This window comes from Phoenix dactylifera, chromosome 3 (genome assembly GCF_009389715.1).
Source record: "Phoenix dactylifera cultivar Barhee BC4 chromosome 3, palm_55x_up_171113_PBpolish2nd_filt_p, whole genome shotgun sequence".
Lineage (NCBI taxonomy): Eukaryota > Viridiplantae > Streptophyta > Magnoliopsida > Arecales > Arecaceae > Phoenix > Phoenix dactylifera.
This window is the reverse complement of record NC_052394.1, coordinates 9,735,393-9,762,313: the sequence shown is the minus strand read 5'-3', so window position 1 is coordinate 9,762,313 and position 26,921 is coordinate 9,735,393. Positions and strand designations below refer to the sequence as shown.

Genomic DNA, 26,921 nt, shown 5'->3' with positions numbered 1-26,921 from the left:
TGAATCTTCCATACGAGTACGTCACATCTGGTACCACTGAGACTACCAGCGGATCAGTAATCTTTTTAAACTTTATGTCCAAGCAAAAAGCATCCGATTTTTTAATTTAATCTATATTTACATATTTCAAACTCGATGGAAGTAGGCACAATTCTGCTGAGCTACCACCTCAATGGCTTCCATGTACCACTTTTGCTACCGTTATGCCCGGTAGCGACCAAAGCCTTCACCAGCGAACCCAGCGTCAGCCACGCAAACAAAGCCATCCATACAGAGAGAGAGAGAGAGAGAGAGAGAGAGAGAGAGGGCGAGAGCACGTGTAGTGCCTGCCTTTTTAAAGAGAGCGACCGCTTTCTTGGCGGCTCCCGATCCCATCCCATCCCATCCCATCCTCCCCTAAAACCCTAATCCATAACGAAACCCCCAAAACCCTAGCCCTCATCGAAGGAGGAGGAAAAGAGAGGCGAAGGAATGGAGGCTTCTTTAGGGCAGAAGCAGAGGCAGCTGGAGTTCCCGAGCGTCACTCTCTCCCATGTCTCCTCCTCTCCGTCTGCCCCCCTGCCGCTCGCTGCCTCCGCCTCCTTCGCCGCCGCCCAGCCCGGCGGCCACTGCCTGCGGTTCCAGGACCCGAGCTCGACCGACCCCGTTCTTGACCTCGATCTCCGCATCTCCCAGGTCCATTTTATTGTTCCTTTTCCTTTTTGGCTTCTTTTGATCGAAATCTTGGGGTTGGAGAATGGCAGCAGTTGGGTTCTCGTTGCTGTCTGTCGAACTCCCTCTTTTTTTCTTCTATGGGCTGGAGCTCTATTGGCTCTGTAGATTTTTGGTTCGAGTAATGCAGCTGATACTCAGAAAGTTTTCTTTTCTTTTTTTTTTACCTCTGTTTTTTCAGATCTTCCGTCTGGGCTCCGCAGAATTGTTGTGTGTAAGCCAAGAATCAGGGGCCACTGATGCAGACGAGGTTTGTTGGATTAATGCTAATAACTTTCTATTTCTGTATACTCTTGGTGCTTTCAAAACTGAAATTGGCCTCATTCTTCAAGATTTTACGGTGCTTCTTTTGTGGGGCAAGTTTTTTTTTCTTTTTCCGCCCAAGATCGCGACCATCATGGTGGATGGCTGATATATAGAAACCAATATTTGGAAATGATCACCGATATAGCGAAATCTAGGTTTGGCCCCATTCTTCAAGGTTTTATAGCCTTTCTTTTGTAGGACAAGTGCTTTTTTATTTGCCCAAGATCTAGACCATCACGATGGACGGCTGATTTATAGAAACCAATATTTGGAAATATTCACCAATATAGAGATTATCTAGATTAACTACTTTTAAGGCATTAATTTTAGTGCTTGGTAATTAAAAAGACGGTTCACGGTCGAGGAAAAAACAATGAAAAATCTCAGTTGGTATCCTGATATTATGTTTAGTGATATTTTTGGATGTTTGTATCGTGTTAGCTGAATGCCCAATATCAATACGAATTAATATCTCAGCTGGGATTGGGATTACGGAGGAGACAGAAACCTTGCTATGGGAATGCTCAGCTGCTTGAATGCATTGCCCAATAAATGATTATTGTTGATCATCAAGTTGGTATGTATAAACCACAAACCAGTTGATTGAACAGCGCACCACAATAAGAAAGAGGAAAAGAATGAAGAAGATTCTATATAAATATAAAAAATAATAAAATACAGAAAATAGTTCTTTTTGAGATCCAAAGGATGGAAACATATTAGATAGGGGTACTATTCAAGAGATTAGAATGGTGAAACAAAAAAGAAAAAAATGCATGATTCATTAGAGATAGGTAGAGATGGATGGGAACTACTCCTTACGTGCGAGCGGAGGCTATAACAGAAAGTGAATCGGCGCAGAGAAAATTTCAGTGAGGAAATAAGGAATGATACTTAAAGGAGGAAACACATTGTGGAAAACAAAAGAGGTTGCTAGATAGAGAGAGGCTTGCCCTAGTCAGATTTTGCTTAAGGAATTTAATATGAAGAAGATTCTTGTAAGGTATTAATTGATTCCTTTAGGATATTAGATGGGATATTAGTTCAAGAGAGAGGTTATGTTGGGATAGAAAGTAAGATTAGAAAAATTTTGCAATACTTCAAAATTCAAAATTCTCACTTTTTAATATAGAATAGATTTATTTTTTTAAAGACGCTACTTTCTTCATTTAGTTTATAATGCTACCATTATCCATGTAAAGAAATGAGGGGCAAATCAATTAACCATTGAGTGGGTGGGCAGATGGAAATTTTGAAACAAAGTGCTGATTATACGTGAGGGCATGGTATTTAGAAAGTATTTGATGTAAGGTGAGGTTTGTCTTGATTGTACATGTGGGAATAAATCTTTCCTTGTTTTGTTAGTGTTTGAAGTCTGACTGGTAAGCCAGTTGCTGATATAGCAGCACCGAGAAACTGCTTATGCCTTATGCTTTACCATTTGGGTATTAATTTGCTACCGGTGGGGTTTTGTATATAGATTATTTGATATTTGTTTGTCACTGTATGCATTTGATATGCTTCATGGATTAGAAGTTATATTAATGTAGAATGAAAATAAAGCATGATGCTGAAATATCCAAAGTGCTTGCTAATGGATGAAACCTCTCTTTATTCTAATTTCTCTCTCTCTCTCTCTCTCTCTCTTTTAAACATTGTATTCCAGGTATAATAGCAAAATTTAATAGGAAGAACAAATGGTCTATATCTATTTTGAGAAATTATGGTAGAAAGTGCCATAAACAAATTAATTATTTGAAGACTTAAGTGCTCCTATCATTGTGCTCATCATCTTCTGGCAGGTGATGATGAAATGCATAAACTTTTGACTATTCTAAGATATTGGCTATTTAGACTGGTGCTTCTGAATTGAGTTTCCATGTCGAGCAGGAGCATAATGCCCTGAAGCTTGCATACATCTGGAGAGCTACATTTTGAGTGCGATTCACGATAAGTAATTTTCCATGGACCATCGAGGGGTTCTATTGTTGCCCTACCTGTTATTTCGTAAGGACTAAGGCCATTAGAAATATGCAGCCTTGCTTGGAACTGATTTCCGTTGGATGCTCTAGGGTGCTGTGAGTTCCCCATGGTGGAACAATTCATAGGAGACTTTTTTGCTGAGGTAGACTAGAACTCTTTGTCATGAGTGCTTATATGGTAATTTGGGCAAATTTTATGATAATTTGTTGTAAAAAATGGTTATTGAGAGTAATAATCTCCAATTCTTTGGTGGTTTAAGCAATTTTGAAGGAATTTAAACTTCAGAAAGCTCATTCCTGGAAATGTTGTTCTTAGTAAAGGGGTTTCCCATAATGTGACGGACTAGTTATACATTATATAGGCTATGGAGATTGCTAGATTTAATGAATTTGTCTGTTAAGAACTGTAAGTTTGCATCTTACGTAGATATTGTAGTTTACATCTCCTAACTAAGAGATTTTGGGCCCATTTTTAATTCTGTTTCCAATGCCATTCTTATTTTTTCACGCTTTAGTGCTGCTTTAATTTGGGGTATATATTTCTTTTAGAAATATTTTTGTAAACATTACTTGCTTCATTTTTGCCAAGCCATATATGAGCAAAAGCTTGTGGATGCCTTGTTATAGAATATGGGTATGCTAGAAGTGGCGAGGATTTGGCTGTAATATGATGTATGCTATGTTCCGTGTAGCTGATATGCGTCATAATTTTTATATCTATTTGTTATGCTTGTGCTTTTCTTTAGGACCAAGCTAAGAAATCAAAATTTTATGGTCAATTTTCACAGTTTCTTGAGCTTGTTCTTTTTTAAAAAAAGGGATTCTTTGTACAAGATATTTGACAACTTTTTTAATCTTTAATCTACATTTCCAATCCAGAAGCCTTTTTCAAGTGCAATCAAGATTGGTTTTAGAACAGAAGATGAAAGCAAATCCTTCCTTTCAGCATTTGAGCAGTTGAAGCATGGAGTGGTTAGTCCAAGATCTGGTACAACATTTTCTCAAGCTTACATGGTTGAATAATTTATTACTATTCCAGAATGTCACTGTGATACTGCTTTTAGATGTTTCCCTTTAACAGCTCATCTCATAACTATGTAGTGAGAAGTATTTATGTATATGTTTGCTTAGAATGTACGGCTTCTTAGTGTTAAATGTGAAGTACAGAAGAATGTTTGAAGCATGTCGTCAAGATTGGAATTAAGTCGTAGATTGTAGAGGTGGTTAGATTGGATGAGATCGTGGATGGAGTGATAGATTATAATATTTTCTTCTTTTCTCGAAAACCTTTACAATATATAAAAATAGTGAGAATTAAAAAAGAGTTCATTACTACCACAACTACAACCATTACAACTCAACTAATCCTCAAACCCGATCTAGTTGGGTCGGCTACATGAATTCTTTTCCTCCATTCCGCTTTATTTAGGCCTGAGAGCCAGTAAGGCTACCAATCCAGTTGGTTGGCCTCCATTGTTACCCACGCTGTCTTCCTTGGAGACTCATCTTGTGAAAGAGCTATGAACATGACAGTGTTTCTTATTCACCAAGATCTCAAGTAGTTGTTAGAGCAGCCTCATTTTTTAAGTTCTTTTGGCTTCTGCGCACAACTAGTCATGAGTTAGAATGAGCTTACGTTTTCTTTCCCCCCCTATCGTCTATCTTTTTGGATATTGTATATATATTTGTAGTTTCATTTGTCGAATCAAGATTATAAAGGTGATAGACCTGCGGTTCCTTTTCTGCATTTTATCTTGTACCTGAATTTTCTCGATTGTTTCCTTTTCTGACAATGTCTGCTTGCTGTTATAGTGCTGATTTTAAGAGCTCCTTCTTTGGTTAGCAGCTGACAGTAGTGATGGGACATTATTTTTGGTTACTGTTTTTATTGTATGGAATGTAGTTTAAGTCATATCTTTTCACTTATATGGGGATCTTCTGGTGTGAATTTTGTTTTTTAAGTCTTAAATTTTATTGCTCTTTTATTAATTCACTACCATTTAGTTAGATCATTTGGTTGCACAAACTGATACAATTTATCTTAGCTAGTGGTCATGTACATTAGTGTAAGAGGATTGAGACTAAACCTATAACCATTAGTTTCATCGCGGCTGCTTGTGTATTTTAATTTCAGGTGGAGCCTTGGAGAATGGATCCCTAATAGCTGCTAAAAGCAAATTTGACCACAAAATAGAGGCCACTTCTGCGAAAATGTATTTCCATTACTATGGTCAGCTGCTTCATCAGCAGAATATGTTACAAGATTATGTGAGGACAGGTTATACTATCAGACTATTATCATTTATCTGTTGTACTTACATTTTGCCAGTGGATTTTGAAGAGCTAGCATGAATTAGTGACATTTTGTTTAAAACTACTAAAATATTTCCCTCCTGCAGTTCTACCAGATATAAAGCTGGACATTAATGGGCAATTTTATGAAGCTGATAATGACATAGGATTTTATTTTTAGTTCAGGAACCTACTATGCTGCAGTGATTGAGAATCGTGTAGACTTTAATGGTCGTGTGGTTGTTGATGTTGGTGCTGGTAGTGGCATCCTTTCATTATTTGCTGCTCAGGTATCCTCCAAAATTTTTATGCATAAAGTTTTTAAAAGTATTCTAAGAATGCAGGACCTTCTTATAAATGTGTTCAGTTTGATGGATATGTATTCATAATCTCTGACCTTGATTTTAACATTTAGGCTGGTGCCAAGCATGTCTATGCTGTAGAGGCATCTGAAATGGCAGAATATGCGCGCAAGCTAGTTTCTGGGAATCCGTTGCTCGGACAGCGGATCACGGTTGGATTTTTTTCACTAAAGCTAGACTGCATAAGTGGAAATTTGGTTTTTTTTTTTTGCAATATACGCTTATAACTTTGCTTGTTCAGTAGTGGGTCTTTGGTTCATGATTGACAGGTTGTCAAAGGTAAAGTTGAGGAAGTGGAGCTGCCTGAGAAAGCAGATATTCTAATTTCTGAGCCAATGGGTGAGTTTTTTTTATTACTATATTGCCTTCTATTATGATAGCATAAAGTGCATAATAAGAACTGCCTGAACATGATTCTAGTTTATTATTTTGTGGTGCTGGTTTGGAAGCCCTGTCTGGCCATTTGACGTCTGACTCCGAAGTAAAGCTTTAGAAGTTTACTGAAACATGACCCAAAGAACACATAAGATTCAGCAAAACTTTGCTATGGTGGAGTGTTTCACTTATTGCTAAATTATGGAAATAATTTCAAGATAGGGAAAAAAGTTCTCCCAGTCTACAGGTTTCATTTTGACTTTTTTTTTGTTTTTTGTTTTAGTTTACTTTATTTGCTTCTATATCCTTGAGCTATTTATAAGCCTCTTCATTCAAGCTGGAGAGCCGGTTAATCTTATGTACAAGGACCATGTCTCTCATATCGTAATATTCCTTATAATAAACTTCTAATCATTTGGACATTGTTAGAAAACAGAAGGCCCTGTTTTTTATATGTATTTTTTGCAAGATTTTTTCTCTTTTTTAAAAGTCAACTGCAATTTATGCATCCAAAAATAATTCTGTCATGCATTTGGGGCCTGTTTGGCCAAAACCTGACAGGATAGGCTTGGATTGGAGCGCCATGTGAAGGGAGGGAGTGTGAGAGGGAGGAAGTGAGAACGTGGAGGCCAGTGCAGCTGGGAGCGGTCCACGCGACCGCTGAGCTCTTTCTTTCCTGCTCTCCCTCTTCCTCCTTCCCTGCGGCCCATGTTCGTTCCTGGGCTCTCCCTCCTAATCATGCAGGGAGATCCCAAACAGGCCCTCCGTTGTGCTCCCATGTAATAGGTGCATGTGCCATTTGTAATCATATCCTGTGATAGTTTGTGTATTCAACTTAAATACCACATCAAAAATTAGTAAAAGTATATTATATCTAAAAAATTAAATTTATGTTTGTCATATTATTGATTGGACTATGGGACTCTCTTTGTCGAGGTTTTTGCATATGCATTGCACATCCTTGACTCTAGTGGGATATAATGTATCAACCATCATAAAATGACTTATAAAGTTCCATCGTGCTTTGACTATATACATCTGCATTCACATTTTAATACAAAGCAACATGAGTATGTCTCTTAAATAAATGGTAACCAATTTTCCCCAATATAATATTTATTGCATTTGCATTCCTAATCCCACTTGGATGGGTGGAATTTATAACCACCATGTAATTCATCAAATGAGAATTATCTATCTTGGGATTCATCAGATGAGAAATATCTATCTTGGGATTCATCAAATGAGAAATATCTATCTTTTTTTGAAGCATTCAAATCAACATCAACCCACTATAATTACTGTTGACTTCATATGTAAGAACGTTGGGCAAGAGAGGGTGTGATAGTAGAGAGACTATTTTGTAGGAAGGGAAGTCCATGATATCAATTGCATCCCTGCTCATGCGGTAGGGTGATTTTTCGCTCTTCGAAGTGGTATATGAATAAATTATCAAAAGAGTCTGGGCGGCAACAACTCTCCCACAAGACTTGCTAGACTAATTGGCAATAGCTGGCTTTTGAATATGTAAATATTGGTGATCACCAAAGCCAAGGTCCTTTTTCTTTGCTGATATAACAATTTTTCAGGATGATTACTCTTATCAGTTATCACCTAGTTCCTCACCTACATGCTTCCGTGTCACCACATCTGTTGGTATTCTGTGTACTCAATCTTTGAAAGAAGTTATCGCCGGCTCACTTGGACCTCAAATGAAATGCCCCTTGCTGACAGTGAACATAACCTTATATCATAACTAGTCATTTTCCTAGATTTTGTTCTTAACCATCTTATTTTGCAAAAATGGAATCTAGAAAACATGTCTAGTTGTGAAAGGAGTTCTAACACATTTCTCCAAGAACCTATCCAGAGTTGTAAACCTGAAAATGTGGGTCCTTTATAAAAAACCATAAGTTGTAGCTTTTTCAGGGAATTTTTGGGTGAGATGAAACGTTTTCCTTGTGAGAACCTGGTTGATTCCAACACGTATATTTTCTTTTGCTATCTGAGTTCAATGTAGCTGTTTTGTGGTGTTTCTGGTTATAACCTAAATTGGAGACAGTAACCTAAATTGGTAAGGTCTTTTGGCCATTTTTTCCTTCTTGACTTTCTTGGTTTCTATATTGTTCCCCCCTGCAATCTTGTTAATAATTGTATGTGGCTGTGTTTGGGTGATGTACTGTTGGTGGATTTGATGTTGACAGAACTTGCTTTGGAATGATTTTCTGAATAATGTAAATAATAGATTAATATGCTATCAAAAATTTTTTAGGCACCTTGTTAGTCAATGAAAGGATGTTGGAGTCATATGTGATTGCAAGAGACCGATTCCTTGGCCCCAGTGGAAAAATGTTTCCATCGCTTGGAAGGTGTGTACAACTATCAAAACTGCTACTAATATTTTCTTGGAGACGCTTGTGCCTCTATGGTGTCATGCCTCTATCACCAGGGATGGTAGCATTATATTGGGGGCATCTGTGTGGTGCTGTTTTCTCCATTAGATTTATTATATAACTATTTTTTCATTTTATGATATAATAAGATAGTACATTTTTATATCTTTTTTAAGAGAATTCATGCAAGACTATGATAACTTGCTAGATGATGCAATACATCAGTAAATCTTGTTGGTGTAACAATTCTTATGTTTCTTCATAAAGATTTTAGCAATGGAATTGTAACAAAGAGACTCTGACATGAGTCTCAAGTTGGCAAGTTATAATGGTTTTGAAATTCAACTTAGAGATCTGTAATTTGCAATATGTGTATGTAGTAGTGCAAAATATTGAACATAATTCTTTGAATCGTACAAAACATTGAGCATATTTCTTTGAGTCATGCCTGTTTCCCCTAACAATGTTTTCATAAAGTTGCAGTCTTCTTGTTTCATGTCGTCCTTTGTTAATGTCATTCTTGTCTTTATATTAAGACATCTTACATTCTAAAATTTGGAGGCTCCACTTTTACTCAATATTTTGAGCTTCTCTGGGTGAGTGATGGATCCTTGCCGAACTCTTGTAACTTGTAAGGGGACCTGACATAGTCTGGTTTTGAATGGGAGTGCAAATGACTGTGAATTAAAAGAATTTAATTTTTTGTAGTCATTAGGTGGGCCGAATATAAATAAGGGAACACAGAATACTAGGCAAAGATTAGTTTTTTTCCCTTTTTGTGGTATGCGTCACCATTTATGTATCAAGTCGGATGGGATCATACGAGGTATATCGTACCAACTTGGTAGGGTACTGGTATTGGTATGAGCCTCAATATCTTCTCTTATCAATATATGATACCAAGGTTAGCCGAACTGGTATTGAGGCCCATACTAGTCGGACACATTGACACACGATACGTTGTAGCGTGCCGGTTTTGAGTCGACATGCCTTTTTTGTTTTTTCAACTTTTTTAAGATTTAATGAGAAGGAATTATGCCTTTTGGGTTTTTATCACCTTGGTACACCTTAAATGCTTCTTGATGTTTTGGAGTGATTTTTCTATGTTACCGTGGCATTGCTCAAAACTTGGCAATTTGTGTCATTGGGTTTGCTACCCTCAGGCTTTTGCGTGAGCGTCAGGTTGAAACCAAAATCTAAAGAAAAAAAGTTAGCGATCTTGGCTTCACACGCTAGAAACAATATGAAATATCCTAAAATCAATTAGTGAAATACAAAACATACAATGATACAATCAATTAGATGTATTTAAAGTACAACATGCATACCGATATCTAAAATATCTTCGAGAGGCCATTCTCGTAGATATTGAAATTGTTAGCATAATCAGAAGGTACATCACTAACTAAGCAGCATTGTAGTTATGTACGCTCTAATAAGGTACACGTTCTGGGTTATAATCGGTCTCAAATCTCTCATTGAAGCTCTGACTCTGATGGGCGTCTTCTAGCTGATGATACGACTGTGAAGTAGCCCATCCAAATATACAGGCAACAAAATTCGACCAGTAAGATTTTTCGGGCTGCATAGGGTAGCAGGCATTGAAAGACGATAGCTCAGATACTATATCCATATTCAGCTGCTTGTGGTTGCAAATAATAGGAACTAGCATACGACTTGGAATCTGATACATCTATGGATAATAATCCATGCGCAAGGTCATCTGCAGTTGCATCGTGTCCTTCTGAACGGCCTCGAGGAGCCTATTTTTTGTATGTAATTGTATCCTCGTGAGCCCTATTAGGTCGTGCACCGTGGCTTCTATTTTGCGTGGCATGCGTACATTGAGACTCATTGGTGACCCGAAGATCATTCTATAGCTGTCACATAAATGGTTGTCTCATATCTTTCATTCTCTCTGATCACCTGAACTAACCATCACTGCTCTATCTGGTGTTTGAATCTGAGTAAACTGACTCCATATTCTCTATCGGGGCTGCAACTGCCTTTCGTTTTCTTTTTTGGCTACATTAAGCAGCTGCCTGCTTTTTTTTCGTGCTTGTCTGCTTGACTGTTCTAGAAGGATGGATGTTATCCTTCTGAGTCAATCGGATAGCGTAGTGACTTTGTCCAAGCAACTCAGTTATATCTCTAGTAGGATGCTTGGACATGGTCATGTGATGATTGGCTCCCTACTAACTCCTGTGTTTTTGGCTGATCAGCTAGAAGCATTCGTAGAATATTGTGATCTGCGCATTGCTCTGCATTCATTCTAGCTTTACTGGCTATGAAGTTGGCCACTTGTGGAGGCGATTCTGGCTCCTTGAGCTTTGGCTTCTGTTGTTGGCCCATAAGCAGGGATCAACCTCATCTTGAACAAAAGCATTGTGGGTCGGATCCATGTATTTCAGTTCCACTTTCTCTTGAGTGCACTTCAGTCTCAACCTCAGATTGTAGTGGATATATACAAGGCCGTTGAGGTGCCTTTATGTTAGATGGCTCCTCTGCTTATGATAGATGAGGGCGAAGGTGGATCAGTTGTGCTAATTGCCACTCGAGAGACTAGGAGAGAATTCGGATGGCTAGACACTTAAGATTTCTTACCGATAGACTAAAATCGATCCACCATTCAGCTTCAAAAGTATTGAAGGAAATTACATATAAGATATTATCATATTAGTAACTATAAAACTCAAGTAATAGTTATCGTTGATATCTACTATACTTGAATTCATACTTTTTTTTACGTACGATAGCTGCCAAGACTCAAATTGTCAGTGTCCTTCCTAAATATTTGTCTGTGGAAAAGAGACATGTTATAATACGTTAATGATTGAAGACACGAGTTAATTTATGCATGCCATTTAAGTTAACTTATCTCTTGCAGACGTAGGGCCATGATTTCTAGATCAGGCTCTATCTTATAGATCACATTACGCAGGGCGCCCGAAGTTCCTCATCCATATCGGTTTCAGATATGGTGTACTGGAACTTTGGGTTTAGGTAGTAAATTGCAGATAGAGTTTGTAATTGTTTTTTAACATTTTATAAGTACAGGAGTTGTCGAATTTTCAGCGTTCTTGCCTACCTACTAGATCTTACTACTCTATGCATTTTAAAGTTTCAATTTTGCTCAGCAATGTTGATGTACTTTTGGGCATGCTTCGGATCTGCCTCTTTGATATGATTCTGACCTCTCCATTATATGATATAGAAAGCCCATCTGGGGTACGTCTTGCTGTCTACAATTTGAAGCACTTTGTATCGTGGTTCGTTGTACCTGCTCTTATCGGACGGTATGAGACGTAACGTACTATACCGGTACACGGTATGGGAGGCGTACCGTTACTCGGTACGGCGAAAAGACTCCGTACCGTATCGACATAGTGCTAGTGTGGCACTAGTACGGGGTCTGGTACTGAGACAGCAAACTTTGCTTCGTATAATAGCTTGATAGTCTTTACTATCTTCTTGGTCCGCTATTAGAACATCTGCCTCGTTACCAACTTCTCGACATGGCTCCCTTCACTGCCGACCCTCGCAAATCTACTCTTTTGGCACTCGTTATTGACAAACATCTGATGTAGGCATGTTTTCTTCTTAAAGAGACTATCAAGTGTAACGTAGTTAGTAGCAAACTCGAGACCTCTCCATGTGTACGTCCTCATTTGTGATAGGACCTATGTGTAGTTATAAATAAATCTAGTGATGGGCTGGGTTGTTTGCTGTCTACTGCACTTTACAAATCTTTCCATTTTCCATCAACATGAGGTCGATACAATGCACAACACAAGGGGGCCCATAAAATATGTGGCCGTTGCTCCATCAAGATCTTCCTGCCATCTTATACTGTGGCCCATTACTCAGCCTGTGGGTATGCATCAAATGCTACTTGTTTGTCTATTTTATTCAAATTAGGGTCTAGGCTACGATGCGTATGATCGCATCCAAACTTGAATAAATGGACGCCAAATTTTGGTTGTGAGTGTTTGCATGCACCTAAACAAGCTTCAATTTTTTTATGATTATTTTTTGAATTTTATTTTTTAACTTTTTAATCTAAAAATTTATTTCTTATTTAAAAATTATATATTTGACAAAAATTAAAGATTTTAGTTTCATTATGTAGGTTATTTATAGATCTACAACATATTACGAAATAATGCCATAATTAAAAGTTTTGGCATGACGCCTATTTTTTTATTTTTCTTGACGATTTGCGGCCTAAAAAGAAAAAAAAAATGAAGAAATAAAGAGGGGAGTGCGGGAATACCTTGAAAGAGGCTTGGATCTTGCATTTTATTGTTGAATCGGTGTTTATTTTTTATTTTTGGGGGAAAATTGGGTAGATTTTGAAGTGGGGAGGTGTGAGAAGCAACATAAGCTTCTCATGGCCTCTCTCTTCAATTATAGGAGGGAAGGGAGCTGATTCAACATTGAATCGGTGCGAACCTAGCGGTTCGCGCAGATTCCACTCCGAACCGCTTGATTCAAATGGTTCGGAGCAATTTGCACCTCCTTGGTGCCTATACTGATTTTTTAGGGCGAACCGACATGTTATCAGGGTGGTTCGTGGCGGTACCGCATATCATGATTAAAACACCGGAAAAATGCCACCCGTGGTTCACTTACATCTAGTTGTAGGTATCCAACTACTACCTAAGTATTTTTTATCTTTTAGAAAAATTTCTGATATCCTTTAACCATCTTTTTTCTCGACAGTCAAATGATGAACATCAAGTAAATTCCACTTGATATCATCAATCAATTAATTAATGCTTGGTCCAATTACTTCCACTGCAATCTCAGTGCTTTACTAGTTCTTTGACCATTGAATCATCTACATTATATTTTGCTTTCTGAATTTACTCCATATTGTTGCTCTTTGCAAGTACACATGAGCTGGCCACTTCACATGAGATGGTCAAAGGTCTCGGCATTCACCTAGATGATTTGAAAACCTGAATCAACTCTTATCAACTGTTATATTATTAATGATTGCTATGTAAAGGAGATTAAATCTTGTTGCTCAGCTATTAAGCTGCATAATGCCAGGTAGGCTAGAGAACTTCCTTGTCCATGAATGGACCAAATCTTTTTCTGTTAATGCTGGTTGTATTATTTCTTTATGAGATCATAGAATGTGGTTAATTGATTGCTTTCTCTCGCTCTCTTTCTCTTCAAAGTTTTCTTTTCAATATCTATTAAAATTAGCAAATTGTCACTCCTTTTGTAGTACTCCCTGATAATGGTGTCCATAAGGTCTCGCTCTTGAGGACTCGATTGTAATCATCTAGCCTTTTCCTGCTTATTTGGAATTGGCTGTATTGATTCTCATTAGCTGAGTATTCCTTTCTAGAGCCACCTCTGATGTTTCTCCAAATTTCTACATTTTCCTTCCTCACAACGTTCATCCGTGTTAATTTAAGTCTTTCTCTTCTTTTTTACAATCTTAAACACAAACTAAAGTACCTCTACTTATAGGAGCCTCATCATATTCTTATTGTACATGTCCATACCCTCTCAATCGATTTTCCATCATTTTGTCCTTAATTTATACAACTCCTACAACCCTCTAATATATTCATTTCTTAATATATTATTCCACACATCCATTTTAACAGTCTTTTTCTGGCTACATTCAATCTGTTTTCATATATGTTTTTATTGTTCAACACTCTGAGCCATATAATATTGCAAGCTTTACTATTGTTCTATAAAGTTTGCCTAAAGTCTCTAAGGCAAGGTCTGCTGAACCGACCGGAACCGGTCGGTTCAGCCTGTACCGAACCGGTGCTGACGGACACCGGTACGGTATAGCATATAAAAACGGTTCCGACCCAAACTGGGTCGGAATCGATTGGTTCCGTGCTTGGACCGGTGCGAATCGGGCCGTTCGTGCCGGTACCGGTGCGAACCGGTCTTTCCCCGCGCGTGGGTGCGCGGGGAAGAGCGCCCCCGTGCGCGTTTCCCCGCGCAGGAATCGCGCGCGTTTCTCTAGCAGGAAATCGCGCCCAAGCATGGTTCCCCGCGCGGGGCACTGTGTCGATTCCCAAGTGCGGTTCCCCGCGCGGGCACCGTGCCCACGCGGGCTGCCAGCCCGCGTGGGGGCATTAAAGTGGCATTTAATGCCACTCTGTGGCATTTGATGCGTCCGTGCGCGCGGCTTTGGTTCGGTACCAGTTCCAAGCCGGTACCGAACCGGAACCGTACCGATGCCGGTGCTCACCGGTACGCCGGTACAGTCGGTCCGGCGAACCCTGCTCTAAGGTTTGCACCTATCACATAATATCCTAGATGCACCTCTTCACTTAATTTCGGCAGCTGTATTTCTATTACATATATTTTCATCTATCTCTCTATTATTTTTTTTAATAGATCCTAAATAACAAAATTGGTCACTATGTGGTATCTCTTATCCATCAATCTTAATTGATGTTCAAGGTCTCGATCTTGAAGATTGTGATAACAAGAACAAATCCACAACCCTTTCATTTCAAAAGAGATGCCTTTTTGTGGTATTAATAGCTTCAAAACACCATAATAATTGCTTTATCTGTTCAAATGATATGTTAGAACATCTTTTGAACGCGCGCACATGTCTAAGGTGTTCTCAATAATGCTTCTATATCTCCAGAGTTGAACATTGAGTCAAACATGATTTCCAGTCCTAAATGCTTTGGCTTTTACTTTTCTCTTTTCCTCTTCAAGCTGGCAAAGCACTCCTTAGTTTAAAATGTAGGGCTCTAGTTTCAGTGATTTCAGATCTGTTGATCTGCTGGGGAGAATATGGTGCACAAAAACATTTCACCTTATTGCTTTACCAAATTCTATTGGTCATATGCATGTCTAGGATTTTTATATGTGATATTATTCTTATAAATAACTACTATTAAAAAAATTAATAAGCAATTTAAAGTAAAAAAATCCACATTTATTCCAATCATTTCATTCTTTCTCGTAATATCAGCTCTGCTCTGTTTCTGTACCATTCTCCTTAATTCTTGGCACTGATCGGTGATCGTTAGTCAATCGGAAACTACAACTTAAGCTATGAACACTCACATGAAAATATCTGTGCAATCTTCCTGGGCTGCCATTCACAGTTTCATTGAAGAAGCCTCAGAGACTCTTAGTTAATCAGAATCTGGCTTCTGAATTTCTGCTGTATTTTAATAGCTCATGGGCCTTTGTATATATTACCAAATAGTTGGGCCTGGGTTTAATGGTTATGATAGCTCGTTGTTGTTCGACTAGATTGTAACATTTTTTGAACTCTTTGTTTGATGCTTTTACTTGCTTTTATTATGAACTGACATCTGACCTCTTCAATTTACTATTTCAATAGGATACACATGGCGCCATTTAGTGATGAATATCTTTATGTTGAAATTGCAAATAAGGTAGGTTTTTAACAATATTTCTTTTTTCTTTCTCTTTCTTGCATCAAATATATCATTTAACAAGGTCTGTATTGTATCGTATTCTTCATGTTACAGAGGAAATAGTTGCCAGTGCTTCATTAATATCATGCCCCCTTTTGCTCATAGTTAATCATGATGATACACGCTAGTATGCTACACCTTATGAGAATCTTTTTAAGGTTGGAATTTTCTATGAATTCGCATGAAATTCTTTTTGGTTTTTGTGGCTGTTAAATGTGGTCTTGGGCCTGATGTTTACATGCTTGGAGGAAATTATTGTTGGTATATACATATTCTTTGGTTAATGGTAATATAAGATGCCAACTTAACGAAATGGTCCAATATCAAAGAGAAGCTAACGACGAGATGCTGTTGCAAGCTTCCAAGGTCCTGCATGGGCCCTCTAGTAGAATTGTCAAAAGCAGAGATGTCAAAGAAAATTAAGGTAAAAGGTACCTAGGATGCAGGTGCAAGACAGCAGGGGCAATACCTAGTTACTAAGAGCGTGATGATGCAGCAGCCACAAGCATGTAACTGACTAAATAATTAGAAATCTTCCAGAAAATTATGAGCTTTGTTAGCATAGTCCATGAGGTGGCTTTCCATATTTTTCTCTATATTTTTTATGCTTAACTCAACATCCGGATTCATTGATGGTAAACCATATCCATGACAATCTTTTAGGCTTATCAAAACCTCTTATCAGCTTCTGCCACGATTGCATCATTTGTCAAACAAGTTTTTTTTTTTTTTTGGGAAAAAAAGATGAAAGAAATGAATCAATAGCAGAACCATATAAACTGAGAAATAGAGAGAACATAATTTTGTTCCTTGAACTTGGAGAAAGCTGATGGTCTAAGCAATCCAAACTCTTAAATGGCTTGCTCTATCATACTACTTAAGCATCAATGCCAATGATTTTTGTTTTATTTGACATGCACATCATGCTTGTCAAGTAGCTCTGACTATCCCAAGTGATGGGCCAATTATGTTGCTCAGATAGTTTTGGTTGATCTTCTTCAGCTATCTTTCTTTGATATTTTCTATTGCAAAGTAACTTAAACATCTTACGTAGAAAATATCTTTATTTCACTACTAGAAATAATGGCAATTCCTTCATGTTCCTGATAAACATGCAAAGAGTTGCAAGACATCAATTTTTTGACTATTGGTTAAAAAAAGGTTACACTAACTTGAGAAATCTCTCTAGAGTAATGAGATTAATATGGAAAGAGCTATTTGCTAGTTTTCTTCCCAGAGGAATAGAAAGAATTCAAAATCCTTATTTTGATGTCATCAAGGTGTTTCATGGACAAGTGGGTCCTGTTTAGGAAAGTCCACTTTCCCATCAAGATTGCTTTCTGTTTTGGCCTACCCAGATAAGTACCAGTTTTTATTATTTTACCATCTTTTCTCCAGGTCCAATAGTTTTAACTAAAAAAAATAAAAAAGAGAAATAAAATAAGGTTGAAAACCAATTTTAACATTGTAGTATATTTTAGTTTTCATTTGTAGTTTGATGATAGCAGATGACGGTCTGCATATATATATATATATATATATATGCATATGAGATCTTGGATAGCCGAAGTTATGTGAAAGATTACCTCTTCTCTAGGTATTTTGGGTCATGTATAATGCTTCTAAATCTTTTCAATTGACATCAATGAGAGCATATGTTGTATAAAAATGTAGAATAAAAAATTTGACAAATTACCCATGCATCTGATATATTTGGTGCTGTAAGTTGTATTTGGTCAGAAATCTCTAGCTAGCCACTTTTTGGATTTGTTGTTGCCGAAAACTGATGCCACAATGCATTAAGTTTTAGGCGTCTCAATAGAAACTTAGATGAGTTATTAGTTTACTTTCATCTATTACGTCTTTCTTTTGCTTTACTTGCCTGGATTATGCCTGCTACTATGCTCTGCACCTGAGAAATTCAAGATGAAAGAGGATTGATGGAGGTTCTGATCCATCAAGTTAATTCTTTCTTTTTTAATTTTATGCTATCGCAATTTTTTCTTCTTTGGTGAATCAAAAATTTTTCTTGACTTTTGCTTTCTCTCTCTATCTCTCTCTTTCTCCGTGTGTGCGTATGTGCACACGTGTACGCATGTGCGTGCACTTGTGTGCATGCATGCATGTGCACATGTGGATAAATTCTCTTATGAGGTGTCTATTTACTAAAATATGAAGTTTCGATTGGAGGCATTATGCAAAATATCAGGCTGTACCGTTGGTCAGCAACATACCTTTTCCTTCCATAGAAATGCACATGCATGTGAGGGGTATAATAAAATATGAAGTGTACATAGAGGCATCATGCAAACATCAGGCTGTACTGTTGGTCAACAATCTAGCTTTTCCTCTTATATATATTTGTATGGTAGAGGTATAGATTCAAACTTTAATTACCTATCTTCGCTGCTCAATATGCATATATGTATTCCTTTGCTAGCATAGGCTTGTGATCTGTATTCTTTAGTTCATTAGGATTAATGACTGATAGTGATGAGTATAAAACCTTGATTCAGTTGACATATATAAGTTCTCACTTAGTTGTAGTTGATACCGTTAATGTTCCCAGTTGATTTTATTTATTTATCTTTATTAGGACTACTATTAGGTTATGGTTATATGCATTTTGATTTGCCACAGTATGTATACGTTGAAGTTGGTCCATTTATTGTATTGGCCGCACGTAATATTTTAGTAATCATTATTGTTCTACCATAATGATATAATTTGTTGTTCTCAGACATGATACCCACCTAACATGTTATTGTATTTATACATAGGCCCTCTTTTGGCAGCAGCAGAACTATTACGGTGTTGACCTTACTCCTCTCCATGGATCTGCTTTTCAGGGATATTTCTCTCAGGTTTGTCTTGCTATTTCTTTATATGATCTGTAAGCGTCAATTTGCATACATCTTTAGGTTCCCTTTTGTGATGGAAATGACATTTCTTATCTCTTGGAACTTGGTGATGCAACTTCTAATTAATAATTTGATAGTGATAGCACAATGTCAATTTTGATAATGATTTCTGGTCTTCCAATGTTTTCAGAATATTCTGTACCAAAGAAATGTTTACAGGATGTTGATATTGGAGTTGTTTGCAGGAGTCAATCCATTCATTTACATATGTGCTCCACTTTTGCATAATCTAACAAACTCGTCGCACCTTCTTTCTTTTTTTCGATCATTGCATTATTCTCTTGCTGGTAATATAAATCCTTGGCCCGGTAAAATTTGTGCGATTTTGGTTGGTCATGTGCTGTAGTGCATCAAAAATTCAACAGTTTTCAGAATCATACCTTGAAAGTTAGTAGAATGCGACATATTACTTATTATATTTTTTGATTTCTTTTAATTTTATAATTTTGTGAATCTTTGATTTGCCATTTACCATCAGCTGGGAATATTCCCTATTGATGTCTGCATATGAAATTATTTGACATGAAGAATTAGTATGTGTCTCAATAAGAAACTTCTAAGTTGTGGCGAATCAGCTAAGGAAAATTTGGAGCTCTACAAAGATATCATCAAACTATGTAGCGTAAAAGCACAGCTATACATGAAGGGGTGAAATGGTCTCCTGAAAAACTGTGTAGGTATTACTGAGCATCATCGATGTGAGATGACCATTCTGCTACAGCTATTAGTCCCAACTTCCAGCTCAGGGATATTGCATTTATATAGCTCTGTCATATAATTTCTAGTGGCAGATCTAGTTTCTTGTGTGAAATGATTTGGACATTGTCCATAGTAGAGAAATTTTCAGGCCTTCCTGATTGTATGAATTCAAGTTGCAGACTGTATAGGTTGGCGTTTGAATCTTTAGGTGCTGTAGCTGTGCCCTCCTTTGCCCAATATTGCATTGATAAGGAATTTGGCTACCATTTTTAGAGAGTTCATGGGAAGTTGAGAACTGACTGTGAATTGATGCCAAACTCTAAGAAATCATGCCTTGATATAGAGCCAACTTTGTAGGGTTTTAGAAGCTTTTTGTTGAAATATATATGCTGTTAATTCAAAGTAAAAGTGGTTTTAGATGGCTGCTACTCTTATGAGCTTATGGTAAGTAAATCAGTAGCATATAAATTCTGATTGGTGCAAAATGCAAAATGCATTATAACTGTTTGAGTTTAGTGCACTAGGTTTTTAGCAGAGCTTGTTATTTGTCACCATAATGATGATAGAGCATTTTCAGTACGCATAAAGAAAACGTGCTAATTTTTCACATGGGTACTCGAATAACAGCAAAGACAGTAATCGGTTTGGTTGGGTAATGTTTCTTAAGATCTTAATAGTGTTGATTAAAAATGGATGCTTACAGGATAATCACAAGTTGCTGGTACCCAATAATGTGTAACAAGTATACTAGAATAGACCTTTGTAAGAAAAAATTACAATTTGGAATAAGCCAAATAGTGCCGGCGCTAATTCTTTCTTAATGAATATCAAATTTTCATGAGGTTGGTGAAACAAGCCAATCTTTTCTAAACTAGCATGCGGTGTCTGTGATCTAATAGTCAAGAACCATCGAATATACAAAGATGATTTCTAAAGTTGGGCGGAGAGCCAAGAACCAATGTCTAAGAAGCCTAAGAAGGTAATCCGTTTCTGAGAATTACAATGTAAATCAAGATGATCAACCAATTCATGTTGATTGGGGAGGTGTCTTAAGTCTTTGTACAACATTAGAGGTCAATACATATGTAGCCCGAGTGAGCTTCTTGCTAGCCTACTCATGTTCAGTTCAATCTTGAGCTCAAGCTCGACTTGCTTGTTTAGCAAATGTGCCGAACTCGAGCTGGGTTCGGCTCACTCGGTTTTGGCTAACAAGCTAGCTTGAAGGTGATAAATAAGTATGTACTATATAACATTTTTATATATTAATATTTAATAAATATATATTATATTTATTATTTTTTATAAATAATAAATACTAGCCGCTGAATTTCAATTCAATAGCTTACTAACTAAATTGTTCAGCTGTTGGATTAAAATTCAACAGCTAATAAATGATGGGTGATAAGGGAAGCCCTAGAAGTCTTCCGCTCCCACCTTGCCGCCATCCTTGCCCTTTTTGGCTTTCTCCATCAATGACCACGGCTCCCTGCTCATTCTTGTTCGCACCACTACCAATGCCTGTCCTCCACAACGTCCACCCATCAGCGACCATCGCTACCAACCTCACTGGCTCCCACTCCCTTTCCTTTACCTCTTATTCAAAAACATCTCTGGTTTCAATCTCATCAGCCATCCATTGCCTCTTTGGTTTGATGGTGGTTTTAGTAGTCAGATGCTGCTATGGTTGTGGGATAGAGGGAGGAGAAAAAGGAGGTTAGAGAGGGCAAGACCGAGGATGAGGACAATGAGAACGAGGCCAAGGATGACCATGGCAAGAGCGAGACCCCTTCAATTTCTCCAGATGCAAACTCACTTGATGGGGTTGGTAGTCGGATGTTGTCATGCCAGTGGGATAGGGAGAGGATAAAGAGGTGGGTAGTAGTGGGGTCAGCAGTGGTCCCTGAGCAGGGACTGGTAAAATGAGGCGGCAATTATGTGGGAAGAAACATATGATAATTCTTTTTTCTGATCTTAATCAAGCCAAGCTCAGTTTTCTCAGCCTGACTCAAGCTTGCCAACTCTTTATAAACTTGAGTGGAGCTTGAACAAGGTCAAATTCGCTCGTGTTCAGCTTGTTTGCACCCATACACACAAAAAGGTGAATTCTGCAATGTCGTTGTCTCAGCCCAATTCTTTAGAGGGTGGACTAAATGGTAACATTCGGATGTTTAATAGATGCATCAACAAGATCAATCTGTGCGAATGATGATAATCTGGTTGAACAAGCAACTAGTGAGAGTTTTCTCTCTTACAGATATTTGTGTTTTCTGCATTTTATTTTTCATTGCATTGTCGTAAGCTTGGCATTGTGGTGAGCGCCTTGTTCATATATATATATTGGGTTGTTGCCCTTATCAGTTTATGTTCATTGAAATAAAAATGTGCCCTTGATTGTTAAACTTTGTTGCTAAATTCTCTTCTAGGAATTTCTGGAAATTCAGAGAGTAATTATCTACGATTTGCTTTACCATCATGGCGTGATCATTTAGTGACAGCTTTGCATACCCATTCTTGTCCCCATATGAGCACCATTGGAGGATCTACACTTGGCAATAATTGGACTGTTGAAATCCATGCCAACTGTCAAGTGTCTAATTGTCATTGTGCAAGTCCCAACTCACATCTTCAACTGGCCTTGCGGTCATTTTCTTGATCATGGATGTGCAGCAAGATCATTTGGGTTTTGTTCCCTAGACAAATGAATCTGAGTTAGACCATGCTATTTGGTGCAAAACCGTTATAGAATATTTTTCTAGTGTTCTCCTATTTAGTTTTGTGCCTGTTGCAATTTTAATTTATTCGATGAGATTTATAGCATACAAGATTTGGCTGCATCATTTTTCTGCATATTGTCCATCCCATTTTGAAATAGAAGGAAAAAATCAGAAACTTCACATATGTTAGAAAAAAATTGTGGAGAAAAGAGAGTATAGAGAAAAAAAAAGGCTACATCTATATTATGCTGGGTTAAACATGGCATTCTAATTATGAAGCATTTGTTTTGTTTTTATTATGGAGTGTAATTGTCTATTAGTAATCAATCAGCATTTCAAGAAGTTTAATGAAAAACTTCTACGTTTAACTCATACTTGGTTGTGTATAGCTTCTATCAAAATATTACTTTCTAAGCAACAATTAAATAATAATGTCGGCTAATAATCCAAATTAACATTTCATTTTTTTTAATGTTACCTTTTCAACTCAGCTAAAGATTTATTAGTTTGATAAAGCAAGCAACTCCGCTAGCCAAGAAGATATTAGTTTTAAGTTGTTTTAAGTGTTAACGAATGAAGAGTAAAATGAATGTGCATCATCTGTATGTAAGATGTAGCTCCAATTAACTCAGAGGAATGTAGACCGACATGTTCTTGGTATTTTAATCTTTGTCGAAATGTATTGAAAAATTTAACATTTTGGTTGTAGTTTGTTTCACGATAACTTATGATTATTCAGAATCAACATGCTCATTAACTTCCCCCCACATCCTGTCTTAAAGGGCTTCCTGTCAGTGCCCGTTAATATGGTTTTTGATAACTTGCTATACATAGTACTAGTGCAAATGAATCTAAGGGGCTCTCCAGTCTGCATATATTGATCTTGATATGTTTGTTGTATCTTACTACATAAATTCTATGCTTATGTCTTCTTCAATTTGTTATTGATGAGAATGCAACTTGCATAATTACAACAACTTTTTATTTTCCCTTTTATGCAGCCTGTGGTGGATGCTTTTGATCCTAGGTTGTTGGTTTCTCCGCCTATTTTCCATACACTAGATTTTACTTGCATCAAGGTATAGTTAACTGTGAATCTACATTTCTTATAATTTGCTTGGAACATTATATTTTTATTTTTTGGGAACTTCCCTTATCTTTATGTCAATCTTTATGTTTTATCAAAGTTGCCAATTTTTTTCTTGATAATTCCTGTCAATTAATTTTATTGTGTATTCTCGGAGAATTTTCATACCATTATTTAACATTTCTGTCATTCATTTTGATTATGTGTTCATAAACTAATTAGTTTTGGCCTTTTGGGGCTTGATTAGCATGCTTTTTATACATAATTCCTAAATACACAGGAAGAAGATCTATATGAGATTGATATTCCGCTGAATTTCATAGCATCTGTTGGCACTAGGGTGAATGGACTGGCTTGCTGGTTTGATGTTTTGTTCAATGGAAGGTAAGAATTTATGTTTCAAGCTAAGCAGAAAACCTGTTTCTAGCTTATCAACTGTTGCTCCACCTTTTTGTTAAACTACAAGATGACTGTTGTAGCACACTCTAAAAGATATGTACTTGAGCATGTCTTTATTTTTCTTCCTTTTAACCTCCCTTATTCTATGGAGCATTTCTTATCATGCATACTGCTCGAAACTTCTTATTTACTCAAAATAATTGGCACTAAATTTTCGAAGACACAGGTTTTGTCTAGCTGGTGTACTGGACCTTTGATGTAGTGCCTCAAAGACACCTAAAATAATATAGTTTAAGCTGAATGAACCCTTGAAATCCTGTAGAAGTGTTGGAATCATGTGTCCGTTAGCATGGTCATAGCTAGGCAATGTTTCTAGCTGTCTTTCTCAACAGGTCCACTTATTGTGGCCAAATGACAAATGACCAAAGGCTCATTTAGTTCTGATTGGCATTGATTTGATTATAAGTGCTATTAATTATGTTTAAAACTGCTTGATTAGGGTCCCATTGGCATGTGTCCATAAAAATACATCGAAACAGACCAACCTAATCAAATCTACTTATATCCTTCATATTTTTGTGCATTATTTTTTAAAATTTAGTTCTGGTGTGTATGCAAGAATTAGTACAAATCAGCTACTGAGCATTATTATCACTTGTATAATTAAAATTATGTTTTATAATGTTCAAGTCAAACTTTCACATCGACACTTACACAAGTGAATGTGAAAAAGAGAGAGTTGAATGAGAAGAGAAGAGAAATAAGTAGAATAACAATAGCTACCATGAAAAATATGATGTTCAATGGGATGTCATGGCTCATGGGTGGAGAGCCCCCATCCATTTCTATCTTTCTCATGGTGGTCAGTGAGTAGGGATACGTGTAACCTCTTTGTTTTTGACGTGAGATGTGCTTGTCATCTTTTGTACTCTAAGGTCATGTTTTGTCTATTACAGGTTGGAGTTGGTTGATAAATGTATTTTGGCTTTCATAGCTTGTGCCACATATTCAGTGGTCTTTTTTATGTGATGGACTATGCAGTTAACTAATGTTTTGGGGACATTTAATAGAGTTCTTGGCCATTTAATCTCAAGATTTGATGGATTCAGATTGTTACAACCCAGGCATGCTGCATTTTTATTTGCATGCAGAACTTTGAAGTCTTGAAATATACCAACTCATATCTATTGTCCCATTCATTTTTGCAAACATTGAATTTAACATTGATTTGTTAAATGAAGCCATTTTCTTCAAAGCTTAGCTCTTTTGACTAAACAAAGTTTATAAGCCCAACTCCTTTGAGTTAAATTTTTGCCTTCTTGTGTCGTTTTACCAAAGAAAAAACCTGTCAATAGAAACATTTTCATTTTTTCAAACTTAAATATATCTTTTATTAGGTCATTTCCTTTTGTATTGACCCTTCTGACATCATTTCTATTATATGACAATATCCTTCTTAGGCTTTTAGCATACTTGCTTGAAATCTACCTTCCATAGTTTTGCAGGTTTTGCCACATCTGGTGGATTATACTCGAATGTATAGTATCATTTACATTTAGTGTGTTTCTAACTTCACATCAAAATTTAGTTTATCTAGTCCTCATAGTCCAAGGTAGTTTTTAGTTTTTCTATTTCACTTGCAGGAATGTATAGTGTCATCTTTCAACAAGTTTTGTTGTTATGAAAATGGTAGAACGTGAATTCGTGAATTCTGTTTTAACTAAATATAGGTTAAATTTTTTGTTATTATGATATATTATAGTTTACTTATTATTCCCTCTTGCATCTATGCAAATGACATGATCGTATCGTGCAGTTCTGTTCAAAGATGGCTTACTACCGCTCCTGGTGCCCCCACAACTCACTGGTACCAGCTGCGATGTGTCCTCGCCCAGCCACTTTATGTCATGGCTGGTCAAGAAATTACAGGACAGCTTCGCCTTGTAGCTCACAGTGCTCAGAGCTATACCATTTACTTGACCATGTCAGGTTGGTTGAATTACATAACATGCATGGTTGGTTGTATATTTTAGCGCTGGTTGGTATCTGCTGAGAATTCTGATGTGTTTGGTGAAATATTTTGAAAAGCTAAAATGTGGGGTGCTGGTGCCAATCAAGGAGGGATATTACAGACATCTTCATGCAAGCTTGAACTAAAAGAACCCTATTATCGGTTGTCCCAGCCACAACCCTATGTGCTGCCGCAAGATCAGCAGGCACAACAACAGCTTATACAGCCACAAGTAAGTTTTCGTAATGTCTTACTGGGAATGGAGGGTGGGGGAGAGTGAATTATAGTATTATTGAATGCTGGTTAAATCATTTGACTTGATGTTGTAGATGGAACCATAGCAGATTGACTTGATATTAATATTTTAGACTTAGAAAGAAAAAGACATGAGGAAATTCATTTTTTCCACTTGATTGTAAGAATTCTCTGGATCCTTGATCTGTGATACCTTCACGAGCAAGTTCCGAGACCACCAGACATTGCTAATGGCAACAGGTTGCATGATTATGGGGAAGTATTCATGGGAAGCTATTGTTTGATTTATTTGTGTATGGTTATGAAAAGCAAGTTTGGGCCTTTGCTGGTACATGTATTGGAGGTCTGGTGGAATATTGACTGGTCATAGCTCTATATAACCCCGTTTTGTCTACTGCAGCCTGAAAATTATTCACACATTTTGGTGGAGTATGAATGCAAAATATGTTCATTTTCCATGTTTTTTTATGTTGTAACAGGAAGTCTCCCCCCAAATTCAAGGTGGGACTGACCCCGGCATGACAATACAGTCGTCACAGAATTCAGAAGTTTTAGATCAATAGCATCCGGTCCCCGAGAAGGCCTGTGGTTGACTGCAGATCATATTTGTAAAATCATGTACTTCATCCAAAATATTTGTTGCATTAGTCGCCAACAGTGCTGTTCTGTATATTTTCACTCTGGACTACTGTGTATTACTGAGGTAGCGGCTGGATGGGGACATTCTGCTTCCCCACCTTCTCACACAAAGTCATGATTACCGCATCAAAATTTAAAATTTGTGGAATAAGCTGCAAGCTCTGCTCTCTTCATCAATTCATGGATTTTTTCTGGCGGTTACGGGAAAATTTTTATCAATATTCTGTGCTACGATCATGTTATTAGTGCATGTGGGGTTTGTTTCTCTGCATGCAATTGAACCACCCGAAGAGTAGGTGCTGCAACTTGTGTTTTTCTATTGTTTGGCTT

General features: G+C 37.2%; 1 protein-coding gene across 2 annotated transcripts; it reads left to right on the top strand.

Annotated features, from left to right (window-relative positions):
* Nucleotides 1–276: 276 nt before the first annotated feature.
* Nucleotides 277–26,806, top strand: LOC103704954 (probable histone-arginine methyltransferase CARM1). 2 transcript variants are annotated; one of them, XM_026803821.2, is made up of 15 exons: nucleotides 277–675; nucleotides 893–961; nucleotides 3,882–3,987; nucleotides 5,134–5,277; nucleotides 5,478–5,581; nucleotides 5,707–5,805; nucleotides 5,923–5,992; nucleotides 8,301–8,397; nucleotides 15,770–15,824; nucleotides 18,647–18,730; nucleotides 23,202–23,279; nucleotides 23,568–23,671; nucleotides 25,503–25,675; nucleotides 25,775–25,929; nucleotides 26,432–26,806. In XM_026803821.2, the coding sequence occupies exons 1-15, from the start codon at nucleotides 472–474 to the stop codon at nucleotides 26,513–26,515; spliced, it is 1,626 nt and encodes a 541-aa protein (XP_026659622.1). In that variant the 5' UTR covers nucleotides 277–471; the 3' UTR covers nucleotides 26,516–26,806. The 2 variants fall into 2 exon arrangements, with proteins under 2 accessions (XP_026659622.1, XP_008786717.1); XM_008788495.4 differs by having other exon boundaries at nucleotides 279–675; nucleotides 3,879–3,987.
* The last annotated feature ends 115 nt before the right edge of the window (nucleotides 26,807–26,921 follow it).

Coding starts and splice junctions, on each gene's coding strand:
- LOC103704954 (XM_008788495.4), top strand. CDS start 472: ATGGAGGCTTCTTTAGGGCAGAAGCAGAGGCAGCTGGAGTTCCCGAGC. Junction 18,731..23,201: donor TTCAGGGATATTTCTCTCAG/GTTTGTCTTGCT, acceptor CCTTTTATGCAG/CCTGTGGTGGATGCTTTTGA. Junction 23,280..23,567: donor TAGATTTTACTTGCATCAAG/GTATAGTTAACT, acceptor CTAAATACACAG/GAAGAAGATCTATATGAGAT.